Source organism: Rhinopithecus roxellana, chromosome 8 (genome assembly GCF_007565055.1).
Source record: "Rhinopithecus roxellana isolate Shanxi Qingling chromosome 8, ASM756505v1, whole genome shotgun sequence".
Taxonomy (NCBI): Eukaryota; Metazoa; Chordata; class Mammalia; order Primates; family Cercopithecidae; genus Rhinopithecus; species Rhinopithecus roxellana.
Genome location: NC_044556.1, coordinates 12,825,213 through 12,848,243, shown reverse-complemented (window position 1 = coordinate 12,848,243; position 23,031 = coordinate 12,825,213). Strand labels below are relative to the sequence as shown.

At 50.6% G+C, this 23,031-nt stretch overlaps 1 protein-coding gene across 23 annotated transcripts in view; it reads right to left on the bottom strand.

Annotated features, from left to right (window-relative positions):
* CELF5 (CUGBP Elav-like family member 5) overlaps window positions 1-23,031 on the bottom strand; it is a 77,756-nt gene that overhangs the window by 44,264 nt on the left and 10,461 nt on the right. For all 23 annotated transcript variants that reach the window (XM_030935998.1, XM_030936014.1, XM_030936005.1 and 20 more), the window contains exon 2: window positions 4,707-4,789. In XM_030935998.1, the coding sequence (XP_030791858.1) occupies window positions 4,707-4,789 (83 nt within the window). The remainder of the gene's footprint in view (window positions 1-4,706; window positions 4,790-23,031) is intronic.

Below are 23,031 nucleotides of genomic sequence, written 5' to 3'. Positions count from 1 at the left end.
TAGTCAATGTGGTGAAACCCCGACTCTACCAAAAATATAAAAATTAGCCAGGTGTGGTGGCTTGTGCTTGTAATCCAAGCTACTCAGGAGACTGAGGCAGGAGAATCACTTGAACGCACAAGGCAGAAGTTATAGTGAGCTGAGATCAAGCCACTGCACTCCAGCCTGGGCAACAGAGTGAGACTGTCTCAAAAAAAATTGGGGGGTCGGCTGGGCGCGGTGGCTCAAGCCTGTAATCCCAGCACTTTGGGAGGCCGAGACGGGTGGATCATGAGGTCAGGAGATCGAGACCATCCTGGCTAACACAGTGAAACCCCGTCTCTAGTAGAAAATACAAAAAACTAGCCGGGTGAGGTGGCGGGCTCCTGTAGTCCCAGCTACTCGGGTGGCTGAGGCAGGACAATGGCGTGAACCCGGGAGGCGGAGCTTGCAGTGAGTTGAGATCTGGCCACTGCACTCCAGGCTGGGCTGAGTGAGACTCTGTGTCAAAAAAAAAAAAACAAAAAACTGGGGGGTGTCCCATAGCCAGTTAGAGCCCCATTGGGTCTAGGGGGATGGGGACTGGAGGATAGCCACAGGAGTCACTCAGGAGGTGACCAGTTGCAGAACTGGTGATGGGAGTTTAGCATAGCGCGGGGTAAATAGTAGGTACTTGATAAAAATTTGTTGGATGATGGAAAGAAGTGTAGATGGGTGAATGGATGTGTGGGTGAATGGCAGGACAGACAGGTGGATGGATGTATACATGAATTAATAAATGGATGGGTGGAAGAGTGAGTAATGAATTAATGGATGGATGGAAGGGTAGATGGGTGGACAGATGAATGGATAGGCAAGTGGGTGGATGGGTAATGGATAGATGGATGAATGGATGGATGGGTGAGTGGATGGATGGATGGATAAAAGGGCAAATGGGTGAACAGATGGATGGATATATGGGTGGGTGGATAGATAAGTGAGTGACTTGATGGATGAATGGTAGATGGATGGATGTGTGGGTGAATGGATGGGTATATGGCTGAATGGGAGAACGGATGGATGCATAATAGATGTGTGGGTGGGTGGGTAGGCGATGAGTATATGGGTGAATGAATGGATGGATGGGTGGATGAGTGAGTGATAGACGAATGGATGGATGAATGAATTGATGGGTGGGTGGATGGATGGATGGATGAATTGATGGGTGGGTGGATGGATGGATGGATGAATTGATGGGTGGATGGGTGGATGGATGGATGGAAGAATGGATGAGTGTGTGAATGGATGGATGAAAGGGTAGATGGGTGGATGGGTGGATGGATAGATGGGTGGGTGGATGGATGGATGGATGGATGGGTAGATGGATGGAAGTATGGCTGGATGAGAGGATAGGTGGATGATGGATGTGTGGGTGGGTAGGTGGATGAGTAGATGGGTGAATGAATGGGTGACAGGTAGATGGGTGACAGGTAGGCAGGTAAGTGGACACATGGGTAGATGGGTGATGGGTAGATGGAAGGGTGCATGAATGGATGGAAGCTATGAATTTATGGGCTGAGCCAGGGAGAGTAGGCAGGGAGAGAAGGACAGAGGCCCCTCAAGATGGATGCAGAGAAGGAGCTGCTGGTGATTGTGGCATCTCCTCATCTCAAAGTGGACTCAGATCCTGGACACCAATCTGGCAAGAAGGGCACAAGACTTCATGGCTCTTGGTCCTTCCACCCTCTTCCATCTTTCCTCCTGGCTGCCAACAGAGTACAGAGCCCAGCTTTGGCACCCAACAGGAAGAGAACAGGTTCCAAGGTCCCTAAGGCCTCAGACAGTGGAATAGAGACTGGGTTTGGGTCTCAGTTACCTTCATCAGGGAAATGAGGACAAAGGAATGGTGGAGAAGTGCTTAGCTGGGGGGACTCCTTAGAAGTGTTGGTAAATCTCCATGTACGTACAGATTTCTCTGGACAGAAGGACCAGAGCTTCCACCCAGGACCTGAGGCCATGCAAAAACGTGGTTCACGAAACTTAGAGGAATTAGGCAACAGAACAGGGTCTCGAGTCAGACCACGAAGGTCCAAATCCCCACTCTGCAGCTTGCGGGCTACCTAACCTTGGACAAGTCCAGTATTGAGTTGCTTTGTCCCTTGAATTCCTCCCTCCACCTTTTCCCACCCTGCTCTGCACCCCTGGGCTCCTGGTGCTAGAATGTGGTGGAAATGATGGTGTGTAATTCTGAGGCTAGGGCTTAAAGGGGACTGTGGCTTCCTCCTTGATCACTCTTTGGTTATGTGCTCTGGGGGAAGATGCCATGTTGTGAGGAAGCTCAAGCAGCGCTGTGGAGAAGCCCATGTGGTGATAAACTGAGGCCTCCTGCCAACAGTCACTAGAGGGAGCCAGCTTGGAATTCCAGCAAATTCCTCAACCACAAGCTCCTGCTGATATCTTGACTGTAACTTCCCTGAGCCAGGATCATGCAGCAAACTCACTCCCAAATTCCTGACCCCTGGTAGTTGTGAGATAACAAGTGTTTATTATTTGAAGTCTTTATTTTGGGGATAATTTGTTTATGCAGCAATAAATAACTACTATGGTCCCTAGAACTCTGCTGTGCCCCTGGGCACACATCTGTATGAACTGAGTTGCCCTCCAGCTTCTGGCTGGTTTGATTTTTTATTGGGTTGTGGGGTTTTTTTCTTTCTTTTTTTATGTATTTTTTTTTTAGCTTCTGGTTAGTTTGGGGAAGCACTCACAGAAGGTCCAAGATGAAGAGTGAATTCAGAGAATTTACCACAGACTCTAGATCACTTTTGCACATGCTGTTCCTTCTACCTGGAGTGCCTTCCATGCCATCTTTCAGGTTTCTTCTCAAATGTCATATCCTCATTGAAGCCCTCCATTGAGCACCTTCTCTATAGATTGCTGCCCCACCCTGTCCTGTTATTCTCTTCCAGTGCTGAAGATCAGAGAGGTTAAGTCACTGGCTCACAGTCACACAGCAAGGATGGAGCTGAGCAACGAGCCCACAGATGTGGCCACCAGACCCCACGCTCTAACTTGCATCACGTCACGCCCAAAAGAGGGGCTCTCTATTCTTCAAGATGAAGCAGAGGCCACCCCCAGGCCCAGAAACTTCCAATGCTCATTGAGAATCAAGTCAAACTCATGCCACGACCTCAGGTCCCTGGAAGGCGAACGTCAGATTTCCCACAGTCAGCCAAGCACGAAGACTACAAATGCCCTGATGTCCCTGGATGCTGAAAGTTCCCTGAGAATTCTGGAGGGAAGGGTGAGCTCCCTGCCCCAGAGCTCACAAGGTGAGGCACCATGGCTCACTGTGGTTCCTTCAGTCTCCATCAAGAGGCATGGCCTGGGGACCTGGATCGGCTGGCTCAGGGGGAACCACTCATCCTTCACTGGGGGCAGGGGACTCCTGACCACCCAAAGAGGACAAAGCTGACCAGGAAAGACTGGTGCTGAGCATGCTGGCTGGGCGTGCTGGCTCACACCTGTAATCCCAGCACTTTGGGAGACCGAAGCAGGAGGAGCGCTGGAGCCAGGAGTTCAGGATCAGCCTGGGCAATATAATGATACCCCATCTCCACAAAAATTAAAAACTTAGCCAGGTGTGATGGCATGCACCTATTGTCCCAGCGACTCAGGAGGCCGAGGTGGGAGGATCACTTGACCCCAGGAGGTGGAGGCTGCAGTGAGCCATTGTACTCCAGCCTGGGCAACAGAGCAAGACCCTGTCTCAAAAAATAAAAATAAGGAGAGACTCATGAGAGACAGCACCCAGGTCAGCCTCCTCTGCAGACAGAAATAATGATCAAGAAGCCCCTGTGTTGGCCGGGCACAGTGGCTCACGCCTGTAATTCCAGCACTTTGAGAGGCCGAGGCGGGCAGATCCCTTGAGGTTAAGAGTTTGAGACCAGCCTGGCCAATACGGCAAAACCCCGTTTCTACTAAAAATACAAAAATTAGCCAGGCATGGTGGTGCATGCCTGTAATCCCAGCTACTTGGGAAGCTGAGGCAGGAGAATCGTTTGAACCTGGGAGGCAGAGGTTGCAGTGAACTGAGATCACGACACTGCACTCCAGCCTGGGCGACAGAGCAAGACTCTATCTCAAAAAAAAAAAAAAAAAAAAAAAAAAGCCCTTATGTTAAGGAACTGTGGCTCCATTTGCACCATCAAGACAAGCGAGGAAAATCCTTTTCCTTTTTGTAGTGAGAAACCAGCATGGTCTACACTTCTCCCTGTGGTCCACACAACCCTCAGCGACCAGCCCTGTCACCTCCCCTGTCCTTCCCCCCGTTTATTTCTCCACCTCACTCTGTTCCAGCCACACAGGCCTCCTCCCTGTTCCTCCAACACGACAGGCATGGTCCTGCCCCAGGGCCTTGGCATGTGCTGTGCCCTCTGCCTGCTAATGCTTCCTTATCCTTCAGGTCTCAACCCAAAGACATTGACACACTGGGCCAGGTGCCCTTGTGCAGTATACAACCTGCACAACCACACACAACCACTCTGGTATAAAATACAGAGCACAGCACACAATAGGCACTCAATAAATGCACACTCTGATGATGATTTCTATCCCTCTGCTCCTCATACCTCTTTCTGAGTCCAGAGACACACAGAATTCAAAGACAATCTCAGAAACAGCCTTGGCTCCCACCCCAGGCTGAGAGCCATCCCCTGTCCCCTCCTCCCCAGACACCACACAGGACTCACTCCGGGCAAGGTCTTCTGCTCGTGCAGGGCAGTCTGAGCTTTGATGGCGGAATCCCGGGCACAGTAGGTGAGGAAGGCACAGCCTGGAAAGGAGAGAAACGGGCGTGTTAAGAGAGCTCCGGCACACCCATGGTCACAGCAGCACCACCCACAGTTGGCCACTAGGTGGAAGCAATCCAAGCTTCCATCCACAGACGCATAGATCTGGACAACCTGGTGCATTCACGCAACGGAATATTATTCAGCCAAGAAAAGGAAGGAAATTCTGACACAGGCTGCAACATGGATGCACCTTGAGGACGTCACTCTCAGTGAAATAAGCCAGACACAGTAGGACAAATCCTGTGTGATTCCACTCCTAGGAGGTCCCTAGAGTCATCAGATTCACAGAGACAGAAAGTAAAATGGGGAGGTGCTGGGGGCTGGGGAGGGGGATGAGGACTGAGTGTTTCATGGGGACAGAGTTTCAGTCTGGGAAGATGAGAAAGTTCTGGAGATGATGGTGGTGATGGTTGCACAACAGTGTGAATGTGCTTAATACCACTGAGCTGTGCAATTTTTATTTTTATTTATCTATTTTGAGATGGAGCCTGGTTCTGTCGCCCAGGCCGGAGTGCAGTGGCGCGATCTCGGCTCACTGCAAGCTCCGCCTCCCAGGTTCGCGCCATTCTCCTGCCTCAGCCTCCTGAGTAGCTGGGACTACAGGCGTCCGCCATCACGCCCGGCTAATTTTTTGTATTTTCAGTAGAGACGGGGTTTCACCGTGTTAGCCAGGATGGTCTCGATCTCCTGACCTCGTGATCTGCCCACCTCGGCCTCCCAAAGTGCTGGGATTACAGGCGTGAGCCACCGCGCCTGGCCTGAGCTATGCATTTAAAAATGGTTAAGAGGTTAAGATGGTACTTTTGAAGTTGTGTATATCTTTTTTTTTTTTTTTTTTTTTTTTTGAGACAGAGTCTCACTCTGTCGCCCAGGCTGGAGTGCAGTGGCCGGATCTCAGCTCACTGCAAGCTCTGCCTCGCGGGTTTACGCCATTCTCCTGCCTCAGCCTCCCGAGTAGCTGGGACTACAGGCGCCCGCCACCCCGCCCGGCTAGTTTTTTGTATTTTTTTAATAGAGACGGGGTTTCACCATGTTAGCCAGGATGGTCTCGATCTCCTGACCTCGTGATCGGCCCGTCTCGGCCTCCCAAAGTGCTGGGATTACAGGCTTGAGCCACCGCGCCCGGCCTTAAGTTGTGCATATCTTACTACAATTTCAAAAAATAAAAAGAGAAGAGGATGCTGGAGTCACCGTGTTTTGGGAGGGGACAGTGGAAGTGGCTCAGTGTTTTCCATCCCTTCTACCCCTGCGCATACATACATCCCCCAAAGGGTGAGCCCAGGAAGAGGGACAGAGGAGTCCCAGCCATTAACAAAGCCAGTGGCTGAGTTCAGAAAAGAGATGCTGAGAGTCCTGGACAAGGTGCGGTGAAGGGAGTGGGCAGAGGGGCTGCCCAGTGGGGAGGATGGGGAGGGCACTAGTGGTCCCAGAAAGATGGAAGAAGGCCTGGCCCTGGGATAGGGAGCAGTGGGCTCTGCCACTGACCAGCACTGTAGCCTTGGATCAGGCGCTCCCCGTTTCTGGCCCTCACTTTCCCCCATCAGAGGGAGAGGGGATGGTCTGAGAGGACCACAAGATGAACCAGCCAATGGATGGGGGTGGAGCTTGAGAGGGTGTGGCATGGTGGCAAAAATCAGGACCAATCAGGAGAGGTGAGGGGCGGGGCCAGCCCATGGAGTGGCCCAGAGTGAGGTTGTGATTGGATGACATTACGGATGGGGGTAGGGTTGGAGGCAAGGGGCAGGACCAGCCCAGGAGTGACCAAGAGTGAGGCTGTGATTGGACGACATTAGGGGTGGGAGGCAAGGGGCGGGGCCAGCCCATAGAGTGACCCAGAGTGAGGCTGTGATTGGGCACATTAGGGATTGGAGGGTGGGAGGTGAGGGGTGGGGCCCGCCCTGGAGTGGCCCAGAGTGAGGCTGTGATTGGGCGACATTAGGGGTGGGAGACCCGAGACATTGATAGAGACAGAGACAGGAGACAAGCAAGTCAAGAGAACCCGCCCTTGCCCTGAAAGCCTAATTAAATCAAAAGCATTTTGAAAGACGTTTCCCCGAGGTGGGGTAGGGATTGCATACAGGAGGTCAGGGGTCCTGGGATGAACACAGGGGACTGAGTGGACCTGTTTGGGGACCTGTGAAATGAGATCATCGTTGGCTGCCTCGATGTTGTCAAACCCTCTGTTCCGCCTCAAACCCCGCCCCTATGGTCCCTGGTCCCCCTGCTTGCTCCCCTCCCAGGGGCACTCTGTGCGGAGTTCCCCGGTGCCCACTTCTGCTCCAGGCCAGGAGCTAATTAAAGTGTCCACCTGCTGGTCGCTCCCACCAGCTGGGCTGTGTGGTGGGGAGGGGGTAGGGAATCCGAGTGAATCCCACCCCAGGTCCGAAAAGTCCCCTGGAACTTTGGGGGTACCAGGCAGAGCTGACAACGGTTTCCAGCACTGAAAAACCAAAAAAAGAAAGAAAGAAAGAAAGAAAAAGAAAAAGAAACTATTTGTGGTAGGAATGTAAAATGGTACGGCTCCTGCAGAAAACAGTTTGACAGGTCCTCCAAAAACGACACACAAAATTACCAAGGAACCCAGCAATTCCACTTCTGGGTGTATATTCTGAAGAATTGAAAGCAGAGACTCGAACAGAGACATTTGTATAACAATGTTGATAGCAGTAAGATTCACTGTCGCCGAAAGGCGGAAGCAGCCAAGGCGTCCATTCACAGACAAATGGATCAGTACAATATGGTCGACCCACACAATGGAATATTATCCAGCCACAAAAAGGAAGGAAATTCTGATACCTGATACAACGTGGGTGAATCTTGAGAATGCCATGCTCAGTGAAATAAGCCAAACACAAAAGGACAGACAGAGGTTTTACAGGAGGACCACAGAGCCGTCAGACTCACAGAGATGGAAAGGAGGATGGGGGGTGCCAGGGGCTGGGGAGGGGGACAGGGAGTGAGTGTTTTACGGGGATAGAGTTTCAGTTTGGGAAGATGAGAACATTCTGGAGGCCGGGCAAGGTGACTCTTGTCTGTCATCCCAGCACTTTAGGAGGCCAAGGCGGGAGGATCACTTGAGCCCAGGGGTTGGAGGCTGCAGTGAGCTATGATCGCAACACTGCAATCCACCCTAGGCAATAGAGTAAGACCCTGTCTCTAAAATAAAATAAAATAAAATAAAATAAAGTTCTGAAGATTAGATAGTGGTGATGATTGCAGAACAATGTGAGTGTACTTAATGCCACTGAACTGTATGCTTAAAAATGGTTAAGATGGGTCGGGTGCAGTGGCTCACGCCTGTAATCCCAGCACTTTGGGAAGTAGAGGTGGGTGGATCACCTGAGGTTAGGCGTTCAAGACCAGCCTGGTCAATAAGGTGAAACCCTATCTCTACTAAAAATACAAAAAAAAAAAAAAAAAAAAAAAATTAGCCAGGTGTGGTGGTGGGCACCTATAATCCCAGCTACTTGGGAGGCTGTGGCATGAGAATTGTTTGAACTCGGGAGGCAGAGGTTGCAATGAGCCGAGATCACACCACTGCACTCCAGTCTGGGCAAGACAGCGAGATGCTATCTCAATTTAAAAAAAATTTTTAAGGGTTAAGAGGGTACATTTCATATTATGAATATTTCACCACAGTAAAACATTGTAATTGGGATATATTACCAACACACCCCTCTGAAAAGTGCAGAACATGTAAACGTGCAATGTAACAAATGATTATAAAGCCATCCAACTATCTCTTGGGTCAAGACATGGAAAGTGAGGTCAGGTGCAGTGGCTCACTCCTGTAATCCCAGCATTTTGGGAGGCTGAGGCGGGAGGATAGCTAGAGCTCACAATTTCAAGACCAGCCTGGGCAACATGGCGAAACCCCATCTCTATGAAAAATACAAAATTTAGGCCGGGTGCGATGACTCACGTCTATAATCCCAGCACTTTGGGAGGCCGAGGCAGGTGGATCACGAGGTCAGGAGATCGAGACCATCCTGGCTAACACGGTGAAACTCTGTCACTACTAAAAATACAAAAAACTAGCCGGGCGAGGTGGCGGGCGCCTGTAGTCCCAGCTACTTGGGAGGCTGAGGCAGGAGGATCGCTTGAGCCCAGGGTGTGGAGTTTGCAGTGAGCTACGATTGTGCCACTGCGCTCCAGCCTGCGTGGTAGAGTCAGACTCTGTCTCAACAACAACCAAAGTAGAAAGTGGCAGCCACCGTGAAGCCACCAGAAGTCCTAGTGCCCCCCACCGCAGCACAGCCCCCTCCATCCTGCAGGGGTAACCACCCCAGCTCTTGTGTATGCCTTCATGATGGTGTCCCCACCACGTGCACATCACATATCAATGTGATTGACTGCTTCCTGTTTTTGGACTTATATAAATGAAATCATAGCACAGGTCCACCCCTGTGTTCAGCTTCTTTCATTCAAGATACAGTCAACAGCACGTGGTTGTGTGTATTAGGGGTGAGTTCCTTTATGTTTCTGGGTAGTGTTGTGTCCTATGAATATACTACAAATTGCTTATCCATTCTCCCGTGGGTGGGCATTTGGGTTATTTGCTATTTGGGGCAATTATTAGTAAAGTTGCTCTGCAACAGTCTTGTCCATTTTTTTTTTTTTCTTTGAGACAGGGTCTTGCTCTGTTGCCCAGGCTGGGGTGCAGTGGTGCGATCACAGTTCACTGCAGCTTCCACTTCTTGGGCTCACGTGATTCTCTAGCCTCAGCCTCCCAAGTAACTGGGACCACAGTTGCATGCCACGACACCCAGCTGTTATTATTATTATCAGAGATGGGGTCTTGCTATGTTGCTCAGGCTGGTCCTGAACTCTTGGGCTCAAGTGATCCTCTTGCCTTGGCTTCCCAAAGTGCTGGGATTATAGGCATGAGCCACCACACCCAGCCTTGTCCATACACACACACACAGATAGAGAGAGAGAGAGAGAGAGAGAGACAGAGACAGAGACAGAGACAGAGACAGAGACTGATTCTCAATCTATCGCCCAGGCTGGAGTGCAGTGGTGCGATCACAGATCACTGCAGCTTCCACTTCTTGGGCTCACGTGATCCTCTGACCTCAGCCTCCCAAGTAACTGGGACCACAGTTGCATGCCACGACACCCAGCTGTTATTATTATTATTATTATTATTATTATTATTATTAGAGATGGGGTCTTGCTATGTTGCTCAGGCTGGTCCTAAACTCTTGGGCTCAAGTGATCCTCCCGCCTTGGCTTCCCAAAGTGCTGGGATTATGGGCATGAGCCACCGCACCCAGCCTTGTCCACATAGAGAGAGAGAGACAGAGAGAGGGAGAGAGACTGAGTCTCAATCTATCACCTAGACTGGAGTGCAGTGGCACAATCTCAGCTCACTGCAACCTCCCCCTCCTGGGTTCAAGCAATTCTCCTGTCTCAGCCTCCCGAGTAGCTGGGATTACAGGCGTGCGCCACCACGCCTGGCTAATTTTTGTATTTTTAATAGAGATGGGGTTTCACCATGTTGTCCAGGCTGGTCTCGAACTCTTGACCTCAAGTGATCCACCCACCTCAACCTCCCAAATTGCTGGGATTATTGGCTTGAGCCACCGCGCCTGGCCTTGTCCATATATTTTAATGCAAAAAGCATACCCAGGAGGGAAGCGCCGGTCATAGGACAGGCGCGTGTTTAACTTTCATCGATTCCTTCAAATCGTTTTCTGAAGTGGGTTGTGCCTATGTCGGGCTCTATTAGTGCTTCGTCTTCACTAACGCTTGGTTTTTGCCAACCTTTTAAATGTTAGTCATTAAGGTGGGCGTGCAGTTGTATTTCATTGAGATTTTAATGCACCTTCCAAGAACTGTTAATGAAGCTGGGCACCTTGTCACTTTGGAGGAGAGTCTATGTGCTCATCTTTCCTGTCGTCATTGTTATATGTGATGGTCTATTTTCTTCTTGATGTTTCTGTTTTCTGAATTTTATTCCCCAAGCTCTTCAAAAGAACTACACTAAGACAATTCAGCCCTAAGGCCTGAGAGAAATCAGGTCTGATCGGTAAGAAATTGGGCTGCAGGCAGATGTAAGATAAGGGTAAAAAACTTTCTTCCTAGGTTCCTTTTTTTTTTTTTTTTTTCCTGTGGACTCCTTGTCTGCAGGGTGTGGAGGGTGGTGACCCTAGGAGGGTAGCGGGTGGGCAGGTGCCCTGAGCAACATTTAAGGCCATCAGCACCAGGGTCTGGGAGCTCTGCAGTGAAAGGGAAAGAAACACCACACACTACACACATACACATCACACACTACACACACACACAGATACACACACACACACAGATACACACACCACATACTACACACACACAGATACACACACCACACACTACACACACACACAGATACACACACACTACACACACACACACAGATACACACACCACACACTACACACACACAGATACACACACCACACACTACACACACCACACACTACACACACACAGATACACACACCACACACTACACACACACCACACACACTACACACACACAGATACACACACTACACACTACACACACACACAGATACACACACCACATACTACACACACACAGATACACACACACTACACACACACACAGATACACACACCACACACTACACACACACAGATACACACACCACATACTACACACACAGATACACACACACAGATATATACACACCACACACTACACACACACACAGATACACCACACACACAGATACATACACACACCACACATTACACACACACACAGATACACACACACACACTACACACCACACACTACACACACCACACACTACACACACACACACACCACGCACTACACACACACACACAGATGCATACATACACCACACACTATACACACACAGAGATACACACACCACACACTACACACACACAGACACACCACACACTACACACACACAGATGCATACACACAACACATACACACGCAGACAAGACGCATGCACAACACACACATGCACAGATGCATGCACACACCACATACTACACACACTTGGATGCATACACACACCACACACTACACACACATGCACAGATGAATGCACACGCCAAACACTACACACACACAGATGCATATACACAACACATACACACACACGCAGACAAGACACATGCACACACCACACACTACACACACACACAGATGCATACACACACAACATACGCACACATATACGCAGACAAGATGCATACAAATACCACACACACACGCACAGATGTATGCACACACCACACATGACACACAAGGCATGCACAACACACCACACACACGCACAGATGCATACACACCACACACTACACACACAATGCATGCAAAACACACACTATGCACACACACGCACAGATGCATACACACACCACACACGCACACACACGCAGACAAGACACATATGCACCACACACAGATGCATGCACATACGACACATTACACACACATGCACAGATGCTTGCATACACTACACACACATACAAAGCATGCACACCATACACACTACACACATACAGATGCATGCACACACCACACACTACATACACACACAATGCAATGCATGCACACCACACACACGACACACACACATACTGCATGCATACCAGACACACACATGCACGCACGCACAGGCCCATGCAAACGCCACACACAGACGCATGCTCACAAAAGCCCGCCCTGCCGCTGTCCCTGGTGCTGAAAATCTTCCCTATGGCTTCCGTGATCTCTTGGCCCAACCTCTTCTTGGCTTCTATGCTTGTTGTTTCTAGCTGGTGAAAATGCGTAATGTTTACCCACTCCCGGATAAATAGAGCTTTGATTCACAGTTCCTGCTATGGGCTGAATGTGCTTCTCTCCCTCTCCAAATTCATCATTTGCAGTCCTAACCCTCAGGACCTCCGAATGTGACTTCATTTGGAAACGGGGTCATTGCAGATGGAATTAGTCAACATGAGGTCATCGGGGTGGGCCCTGATCCAATAAGACTGGTGCCCTTATAAAAAATGGAAAAATAGACACAGAGACACGCACAGCCAGGAGGACATGAAGATGGAGGCGGTGATAGGACAGTGAGTTTACAAGATAAGGAACGCTACAGGGGAACGGCCTGGAAAAAACGCTCCCTCACAGCCTCAGAAGGAACCAGCCCTGCCAACACCTTGATCTCGAGCTTCTGGCCTCCAGGACTGAGCAAAAATAAATTTCTGTTGTTTAAGCCACCCTGTCTGTGGTATGTGGTTACGGCAGCACCTGCAAACTCCAGTTCCCCATCAGCGCAGATGTGTGGTGATGTTAATAAAGTCCATTGGGGCCAGGTGTGGTGGCTCGAGCCTGTAATCCCAGCACTTTGGGAGGCCGAGATGGGCGGATCACGAGGTCAGGAGATCGAGACCATCCTGGCTAACACGGTGAAACCCCCGTCTCTACTAAAAAAAAATACAAAAAACTAGCCGGGCGAGGTGGCGGGCGCCTGTAGTCCCAGCTACTCGGGAGGCTGAGGCAGGAGAATGATGTGAACCTGGGAGGCGGAGCTTGCAGTGAGCTGAGATCTGACCACTGCACTCCAGCCTGGGCAGAGCGAGACTCCATCTCAAAATAAAATAAAATAAAATAAAGTCCATTGGACCAGGTGTGGTGGCTTACACCTGGAATCCCAGCACCTTGGGAGGCTGAGGCAGAAGGATCGCTTGAGCCCAGGAGTTTGAGACCAGCCTGGGCAACATAGTGAAATTCCATCTCTACAAATAATTTTAAAAAGTAGCTGGGTGTTGGCTTGTGCCTGTGGTCCCAGATACTCAGGAGGCCAAGACAGGAGAATCGCTTGAGCCTGGGCAGTCGAGGTTGCAGTGAGGCATGATTGCATCACTGTGCTCCAGCCTGGCTCCAGCCAAGGTTTTGCGACATAGCAAAGCCTTGTCTCAAAAAGACTCCATTGGTATTTAATATTAATAAGCTTATACTCACACAAAAAATTACAAAACAAAAACACACACAAAGACCCCAAAACAAAACAAAAAAATTAAAAACCAGAAAAACAGAAAAAAACTGAAAAAGAAAAGAATAAGCTTATACTCTATATTAACTCATTTAATACTCATAGTAGCCCCTATGAAGTAGCTGATGGCATTGCTCCCATTTTACAGATGAGAGACGGGGGCACAGAGACGGGAAGTGGCTTGCCCAAGGTCACACAGGTGGTAAGTAGAATGTCCAGGCATCATTATTATTATTATTATTATTATTATTATTATTATTATTATTATTTGAGATGGAGTCTTGCTCTGTTGCTCAAGCTGGAGTGCAGCAGCACCATCTCAACTCACTGCAACCTCCACCTCCCAGGTTCAAACGACTCTCCTGTATCAGCCTCCTGAGTAGCTGTGATTACAGGTACCTGCCACCAAGCCCAGCTAATTTTTTTTTTTTTTTAGATGGAATCTTGCTCTGTTGCCCAGGCTGGAGTGTACTGGCATGATCTCAGCTCACTGTAACCTCCACCTCCCAAGTTCAAGCGATTCTCCTGCCTCAGCCTCCCAAGTAGCTGGGATTACAGGCGCCGGCCACTGTGCCCAGCTAATTTTTGTATTTTTTAGTAGAGACAGGGTTTTCACCATCTTGACCAGGCTGGTCTCGAGCTCCCGACCTCATGATCCACTCACCTCAGCCTCTCAAAGTGCTGGGATTACAGGTGTGAGTCACTGCACCGGGCCACGTTTTTGTATTTTTAGTAGAGATGGAGTTTCACCATGTTGGCCAGGCTGGTCTCGAACTGCTGACCTCAGGTGATCCACCCACCTTGGCCTCCCAAAGTACTGGGATTACAGGCATAAGCCACCATGCCCGGCCAATTTTTTGTAATTTTAGTAGAAACGGGGTCTCACCATGTTGGTCAGGCTGGTCTTGAACTCCTGACCTCAAGTAATCTGCCCGCCTCGGTCCCCCAAAGCACTGGGATTACAGGTGTGAGCCACCGTGCCCAGCCAAATGTCCAGGACTTAAACCTAGGTAGTCTAGCTCCGCAGACTGTGCACTAACCACTGAGATCCACTGCCTGGTGTTCACATCTTTTCCAAAATTCTCACCCGAGGAACATGAGGAAGGACACAGCCTCTTGCCATACCTGCTTCCCTAGAAATAACCTTAAAATAGTGCCACTTTGGGCCGGGCATGGTAGTTCATGCCTGTAATCCCAGTACTTTGCAAGGTCAAGGCAGGTGGATCACCTGAGGTCAGGAATTCGAGACCAGCCTGACCAACATGGTGAAACCCTGTCTCTACTAAAAATACAAAACTTAGCCGGGCGTGGTGGCACGCGCCTGTGGTCCCAGCTACACAGTAGGCTGAGGCATGAGAATTGCTTGAACCCGGGAGATGAGGTTGGAGTGAGCTGAGGTCATGCCATTGCACTCCAGCCTGGGCGACAGAGGGAAACTCTGTCTCAAACAAACAACAACAACAGAAACTAGTGCCACCTTTCTCAGAAACGTGAGGCTGGATCAAATGCTGAGGGCCCTGTGGATGCCGTTTCAACTGTGAGAGCTCTGGTTGGTTGCACCCTAGACCCAGAGGGACACCCCCTGAAGGAAGACTCAGCCTGAGCCACAGCTTATCCCCCACCCACGCCAGGTGAGCCTCTCACCGTGTCCCAGCTCCAGCCACTCCCACCCCACACACCTGCCCCAGATGGCAAGGGGACTAGAGCCAGGTGTGCAGCCTCCCTGCACACCTGGAGAGCCTTGGGGTTCTGGAAGGGGTGGACAGGGAAGTCCCACCTGGGGTCAATGGTTCAGAAGGCTCAGTGATTGTCAATTCACACCCACCCTATTTTCAAAGCCCAGACAGGAATTGATCTTCAAGTTCATAGACAACGCACTGCACACAAATCCCTCGGGACCCAAGGGTATATCGGGGACCAAGGTGGGGGATCCTTGGGGAACATGAGATCTGCTCAATGGATAAGTTTCTCCAGCCTGGGCAGCTGGGGACCTCAGCCCAAAAAGACACTCCAGTCTCCAGCCCAGGAAAATGCTCTTTTTTGGGAAGTGACTGTGGTCCCCCTGCTAGGAAGAGGCAGAGCCTGACACTCCCCTCCCCTCCACACTCTGTATGGTCAGCCCCGGCCAAGAGAAGGGTAGAAGGGCTGGGGATGCTCTGAAGACAGGGCGGTTCTGCCTGGAGAGGACTTCCTGAAGGATGCTTTTGGAGCTGGGTCCATAGAAGAGCCTGCCTGGTGTGTGGGATATAGGCTTTCAGAAGTGTGTGGTAGGGCTGGGCGCAGTGGCTCATGTCTGTAATCCCAGCACTTTGGGAGGCCAAGGCAAGTGGATCACCTGAGGTCAGGAGTTCAAGACCAGCCTGGCCAACATGGTGAAACCCCCTCTCTACTAAAAATACAAAAATGAGCTGGGTGTGGTGGCTCACGCTTGTAGTTCCAGCTACTCGGGAGGCTGAGGCACAAGAATGACTTTTGAACATGGGAGGCAGAGGTTACAGTGAGTCGAGATTGTGCCACTGCGTTCCAGCCTGGGTGACAGAGTGAGACTCCATCTGAAAAAAAAAGAAAGAAAGAAAAAGAAAGGCCAGGTGCAGTGGCTCATGCCTGTAATCCCAGCACTTTGGAAGGCACAGGCAGGCAGATCATTTGAGGTAAGGAGTTCAAGACCAGCCTGGCCAATGTGATGAAATCCTGTCTCTACTAAAAATACAAAAAATTAGCTGGGCGTGGTGGCACACGCCTGTAATTCCAGCTACTCAGGAGGCTGAGGCAGGAGAATCACTTGAACTCTGGAGGTAGAGGTTGCAGTGAGCCAAGATCTTGCCACTGCACTACAGCCTGAGCAACAAAGCAAAACTCTTGCCTCAAAGAAAAAAAAAAAAAAAGTGTGCTGCAGGAGGTGGGAGGTGCCATTGAAGGGGACAGATGGGGGTGAAAGGCTTTGAGCAATAGGCAAAGAACTGTTGGACTGATGTCAAGGGCAGTGGGGAGCCACGGAAGGTGTTTGAGCAGGGGTGGGGCACAGTCAGAGGTGTGTGCAGGAAAGGGCCTTCTGGGGCCAGCACGAAGAAGGGACTGGAGTGTAGGACAGAAGGCTGGAGGCCAGCGAGGGGGGAGTCAAGGTCAGGACGGGAGAAGATGAAGACTGAATCAGGGGGCCATGGGGACAAAGACAGGAACATCTAAGGCAGGGCTTTGGTGGGGGGCAAGGGGAGGGGAGGGAGGAGGCAAGGATGGCTGGGACGTGCTTGGATGGTGGGGTGTGAGGATGCAATGGGTTGAATGGTGTTTTCTTGAAAAAGAGCTACATCCATCCTGAGCCTGAGCAACACAGTGAGATCCCAACTCTACTGAAAAAAAAAGAAAAGTTAGCCTGGCATGGTGGCTCACATCTGTAGTACCAGGTACTCGGGAGGCTGAAGTGGGAGGATGGCTTGAGCCCAGGAGTTTGAGACGAGCCTGGGCAACATAGTGAGACCCCATCTCTAGTAAAAATTAAAAACAATTAGCCAGGCATGGTGGCACACACTTGCATTCCCAGCCAGTCAGGGGGCTGACACGGGAGGATTGCTTGAGCTCAGGAGTTTGCACCAGCCTGGGCAACGTAGTGAGACCTTGTCTCTACTAAAAATAAAAAATAAAAAAATTAGCTGGGTGTGGTGGTTCACGCCTGTAGTTCCAGCTACTAAAGAGGCTGAGGTGGGAGGATCCCTTGAGCCTGGGAGGTTGAGGCTACAGCAAGCTATGATCATACCACTGCACTCTAGCCTGGCTGACAGAGGGAGAACCTGTCTCAAAAAAAATTAAAATTAATTTTATAAAATTTTAAAAAAGATATAGCCCCTCTAGAACCTGAAATGTGACCTGATCTGGAAGAAGAGACTTTCAGATTTCAATAAGGAACTTGGGATGAAGTCATCCTAGATGAAGGTGGGCCCCAAACACAAGGACAAGCATCCTTATTTTTTATTTATTTATTTATTTATTTATTTATTTATTTATTTATTGAGATGGAGTCTCGCTCTGTTGCCCAGGCTGGAGTGCAATGGTGCAATCTCGGCTCACTACAACCTCCACCTCCCAGGTTCAAGCGAGTCTGCCTTAACCTCCTGAGTACTGGAATTACAGGCGCCCACCACCACACCCTGCTAATTTTGTATTTTTAGTAGAGACGGGGTTTCGTCATGTTGGCCAGGTTGGTCTTGAACTCTCGACCTCAAGTGAACCACCCGCCTCGTCCTCCCAAAGTGCTGGGATTACAGGTGTGAGCCACCACGCCCAGGCTCAAGTGTCCTTATAACACAGAGGAGAGGAGATGCAGACGCAAAGACGATGGAGCAGAGACCACAGCGATGCGTCCACCAGCCAAGGACACCTGGAGTTCCCAGAAGCTGGAAGAGACAAGAAGGACCCTCCCCTAGGGCCTTGGAGAAAGTGAGGTCCTACCCACGCCTTGATAGTTGATTTCTGAACTCCAGGACTGGGAGAGGCTATACCAAGCCCCTCAGTTTGTGGTCATTTGTTATGGAAGCCCTGGGACAACAAACCCAGGTGGGAACCCAGGAGAAAGTGCACTTTGGAAGAAAGACAAGAACCCTGGTTTGGGCCCTGCGGGATCTCAGGGTTTGGGGGATATCAGAGGGAAGTACTGTCAGAGGCGTTTGAACCAGAGCAACTCCATCTTGAATAGGAATTTAGTAACTGGGATTACAATTCGTGCCACTACCACCCGGCTAATTTTTTTATTTTTAGTAGAGAGGGGGTTTCACCACCACGTTGGCCAGCCTGGGTCTTGAACTCCTGACCTCAGATGATCCATCCGCCTCGGCCTCCCAAAGTGCTGGGATTACAGGCGTGAGCCAGGGCGCCCGGCCAAGTTAGGCATTCTTAATCACGAGATGAGATGGGAGGTTGGCAGAATGGTATCAAAAGATACAGGTCATAAAGACCCTGCTTGTAAAACAGGATGTGGTAAATAAGTTGCCAAAACCCACTCAAACCAAGATGGGGGTGAAAGTGACCTCTGGTCATCCTCACTGCTCATTACACACTAATTGTAATGCATTAGCATGCTAAGAGACACTCCCACCCACGCCATGACAGCTTACAAACGCCATGGCAACGTCAGGAAATTATCCTAAAAGTGGAGGACCCTTCGGCTCCAGGAACTGCCCACCCCTTTCCTGGGAATCTCAAGAATAATCCACCTCTTGTTTAGCATATGATCAAGGAGTCACCATAAAAATAGCCAACAGGCCAGGCGCGGTGACTCAAGGCAGACGGATTGCTCAAGGTCAGGAGTTTGAGACCAGCCTGGCCAACAGGGTGAAACCCCATCTCTACTAAAAATACAAAAAATTAGCTTGGCATGGTGGTGGCCTGCGCCTGTAATCCGGGAGGTTTACAGGAGGCTGAGGCGGAAGAATCGCTTGAACCTGGAGGCGGAGGTTGCAGTGAGCCGAGATCGCGCCACCGCACTCCAGCCTGGGCAACAGAGCGAGACTCCATCTCAAAAAAAAAAAAAAGGAAAGTAATAAAGAATGACTACTCCGCAGGCAGAGCAGCCGCCTGGACTGCTTGTTGGCTATGTTTTTTTTTTTCTTTTTGAGACGGAGTCTCGCTCTGTCGCCCAGGCTGGAGTGCAGTGGCCGGATCTCAGCTCACTGCAAGCTCCGCCTCCCGGGTTTACACCATTCTCCTGCCTCAGCCTCCCGAGTAGCTGGGACTACAGGCGCCCGCCACCTCGCTAGTTTTTTGTAGTTTTTTTTTTTTTTAGTAGAGACGGGGTTTCACCGTGTTAGCCAGGATGGTCTCGATCTCCTGACCTCCTGATCTGCCCGTCTGGGCCTCCCAAAGTGCTGGGATTACAGGCGTGAGCCACTGTGCTCAGCCCTTTCTTTTTTTGCTTGTTTTTTGTTTTGTTTTGTTCTATTTTGTTTGAGACAGAGTCTCACTCTGTTGCCCAGGCTAGAGTGCAGTAGTATGATCTCAACTCACGGCAACCTCTGCCTCCCGGGTTCAAGCGATTCTCCTGCCTCAGCCTCCCAAGTGGCTGGGATCACAGGCTTGTACCCTCAGATCCAGCTATTTTTTGTTTGTATTTTTCATAGAGATGGGGTTTTGCCATGTTGGCCATGCTGGTCTCAAACTCCTGGCCTCAGGTGATCACCCACTTCAGCCTCCCAAAGTGCTGGGATCATAGGCGTGAGCCATCGCGCCTGACCTAGATTCATTTTTATCCCTCCCCTCCCCACCATGCCTAGCACCGAGTCATTCAATATTCCTGAGCACCTACTATGCACCAGTGATGCTGGGGAAACAGAGACAAGACATTGCTATTCATCCGCTCCTTCGTTCCCCAGCCAGGATCTCCCCTCCCATCTCAGCCACTTTGATCCTGAACCTCCTGCATGATGGGGGTCCCCACGTTCTTGGTCTTTAACTCAGTTCTGTAATCTAGTGATTAGAGATAAGGATCAAAGCCAGCTCAGTACCTTTCTGCTGTGTGTTCTTGGGCCAGCCACTTAACCTCTCTGAGCCTTCATAGTCTCATCCATAAAATGGGAACCACAATGCCACATATGCACTGAAAGGACACAGGACCCTCCCTTCTTCACCCACCCAGCTTCACTGCTCATCCTCTCCACTTCCTCCTCCACCTTCCCAGCCCAAAGCTCTCCCCAACTTCACCAGGAAAACCGAGACAGACGGGCTCTCCGTCCCCATTTTACTGTCCCTCAATGCATGCATAAATGCCTTGATTCCTGCTCTGAGGCCCTGGTGTCCTCCTCCTGGACCCTACATCAACCATGCTGCCTCCAAATGAGGTCCATCCCTGCTGGCTGCAGCTCCTCAGCCTCCATGCTGCCTGCTCCTCTGCACAGCCTGACATATGGGGGTTCCTTGGGGCTCATTCTGGATCCCTGATCTCTTGCCCAGGCATCTTGACTCCTATGGCTTTGGTCCCCATCATTACACCAGGAATTTCCCCATCCATACACCCACCCAACTGTTCACCCATCCACTTGTCCATCATCCAGTCAACCATCCTCCCACCTATTCATCCATCCATCCATTCATTCATCCATCCACCCACCCCTCCACACATTCATCCATCCATGCACTCATCCATCTATCCATCCATCCATCCATCCATCTATCCATCCATCTATCCATCCATCCATCCATCCATCCATCCATCCATCCACTCATCCAGCCATCCTCCCACCTACTCATCCATCCATTCATTCATCCATCCACCCACCCATCCACACATTCATCCATCCACCCACTCATCCATCTACCCATCCATTCATTCATCCATCCACCCACCCATCCACACATTCATCCATCCACCCACTCATCCATCTACCCATCCATTCATTCATCCATCCACCCACCCATCCACACATTCATCCATCCACCCACTCATCCATCTACCCATCCATCCATCCATCCATCCATCCATCCATCCATCCACCCACTCATTCAGCCATCCTCCCACCTATTCATCCATCCATCCATTCATTCATCCATCCACCCACCCATCCACACATTCATCCATCCACTCACTCATCCATCTACCCATCCATCCATTCATCCATCCATCCATCCGTCCGTCCGTCCACTCATCTACCCATCCTCCCACCTATTCATCCATCCATTCATTCATCCATCCTGTGTGGCTGGAGCAGAGTGAGGAGGAGAGAGGGGGCAGCAGATGGTAGGAAGAGGATGGAGCAGGTCATGCAGGACCTTGTGGGCCTCGGGGAGGACTTGGGTTTTTACTCTAAGGCGGGTGGGAGCCATGGAGGGCTGCAGGCAGAGGAGGGACGGGTCCTGACTCAGGTGCTCACGGGCGCCCTCTGGTGGCTGCTGAGGGGAGGACAGACTGTGGGGCGCAAAGATGGGAGCCAGGGACAATGGCACAAGGGACTGCACTGGTCCAGGTGAAAGATGAGGAGGCTGGACCAGGTGAAGGCAGAGGAGAGAGAAGTGGGCAGATCCTAGAGAGGGTCTGAAGGCAGAACCATCAGAATCTGCTGATGGAGGATTAGGAGTTGTTGTTGTGAGACAGGGAAGTCAAGGGCATTCCGAGGTTTTGTCCTAAGCACCTTCAGGCCTCATCCGCAGGACACTGCACTGTGTACCAACTGCCCAAGCCAGGTCCCTGGTGTCTGCTGGACCAGGGTTTCTCAGCTTCTCCACTGTGGATGCTTGGGGCCGGATCATCTGTCACCCTGGGCACTGTGGGGTATTGAGCAGCATTCCTGGCCTCCACCCACTCAACACCGCTCACAGCCAGAAGCACCCCCAAATCATGACAACCACAAATGTCTCCAGACATTGCCAAGTGTCCCAAAATAACTACCATTGAGAACCACATCATGGCTGGGCGCGGTGGCTCACACCTATAATCTCAATGCTTTGGGAGGCCAAGGCGGGAAGATTGCTTGAGCCCAGGAGTTTGAGACCAGACTTAGCAACATAGTGAGACGTCAATCTCTTGAAAGAGGGAGGGAGAGAGTGAGAGAGACAGACAGAGAGAGAGAGAGAGAGACAGAGAGAGACAGCCACATCACTAGATCCCTTCCTCTTCCTCACCTCCCCTGTCAAGAGCTGGTTAGTTGACCTCCTCTCCTCTGCTGGGGCCTCCAGTTCTCTACGTGTACAAGGTTATTCTGGTGGCTCCTAGCTCTGCTAGAGGCACACCCTCTGGTTCTTCCCCCAGCAGAAGTTCAGGGACAAGAATGCAAATCCTCTTGGATATAAAGACCCCACCCTCAAAGGCAGCTGGGAGAATGGGAGGGCATTGAGGGGTCTGCTCCACTCTGTCTTCCAGCTACCTCCAGGCACCACCATCTTCAGGAGCTCCTCAGAAGAGCCAGGCGCAAGCCTATTCTAGGGCCCTCTGGGCCTTAGTCTCCCCATCTAAAACATGGAGGACCCAGAATCCACACAGTCCACATTCCAAGCTCCCTAAGAGACCCTATCCCTCCCCTGCCACAGGACTCCATGGCTCCACCTCTCTTGGGGTAAAAACCAAAGTCCTTCCGGCCGGGCGCGGTGACTCACACCTGTAATCCCAGCACTTTGGGAGGCCGAGGCGGGCAGATTATGAGGTCAGAAGATCGAGACCAGCCTGGCTAACATGGAGAAACCCTGTCTCTGCTAAAAATACAAAAAAATTA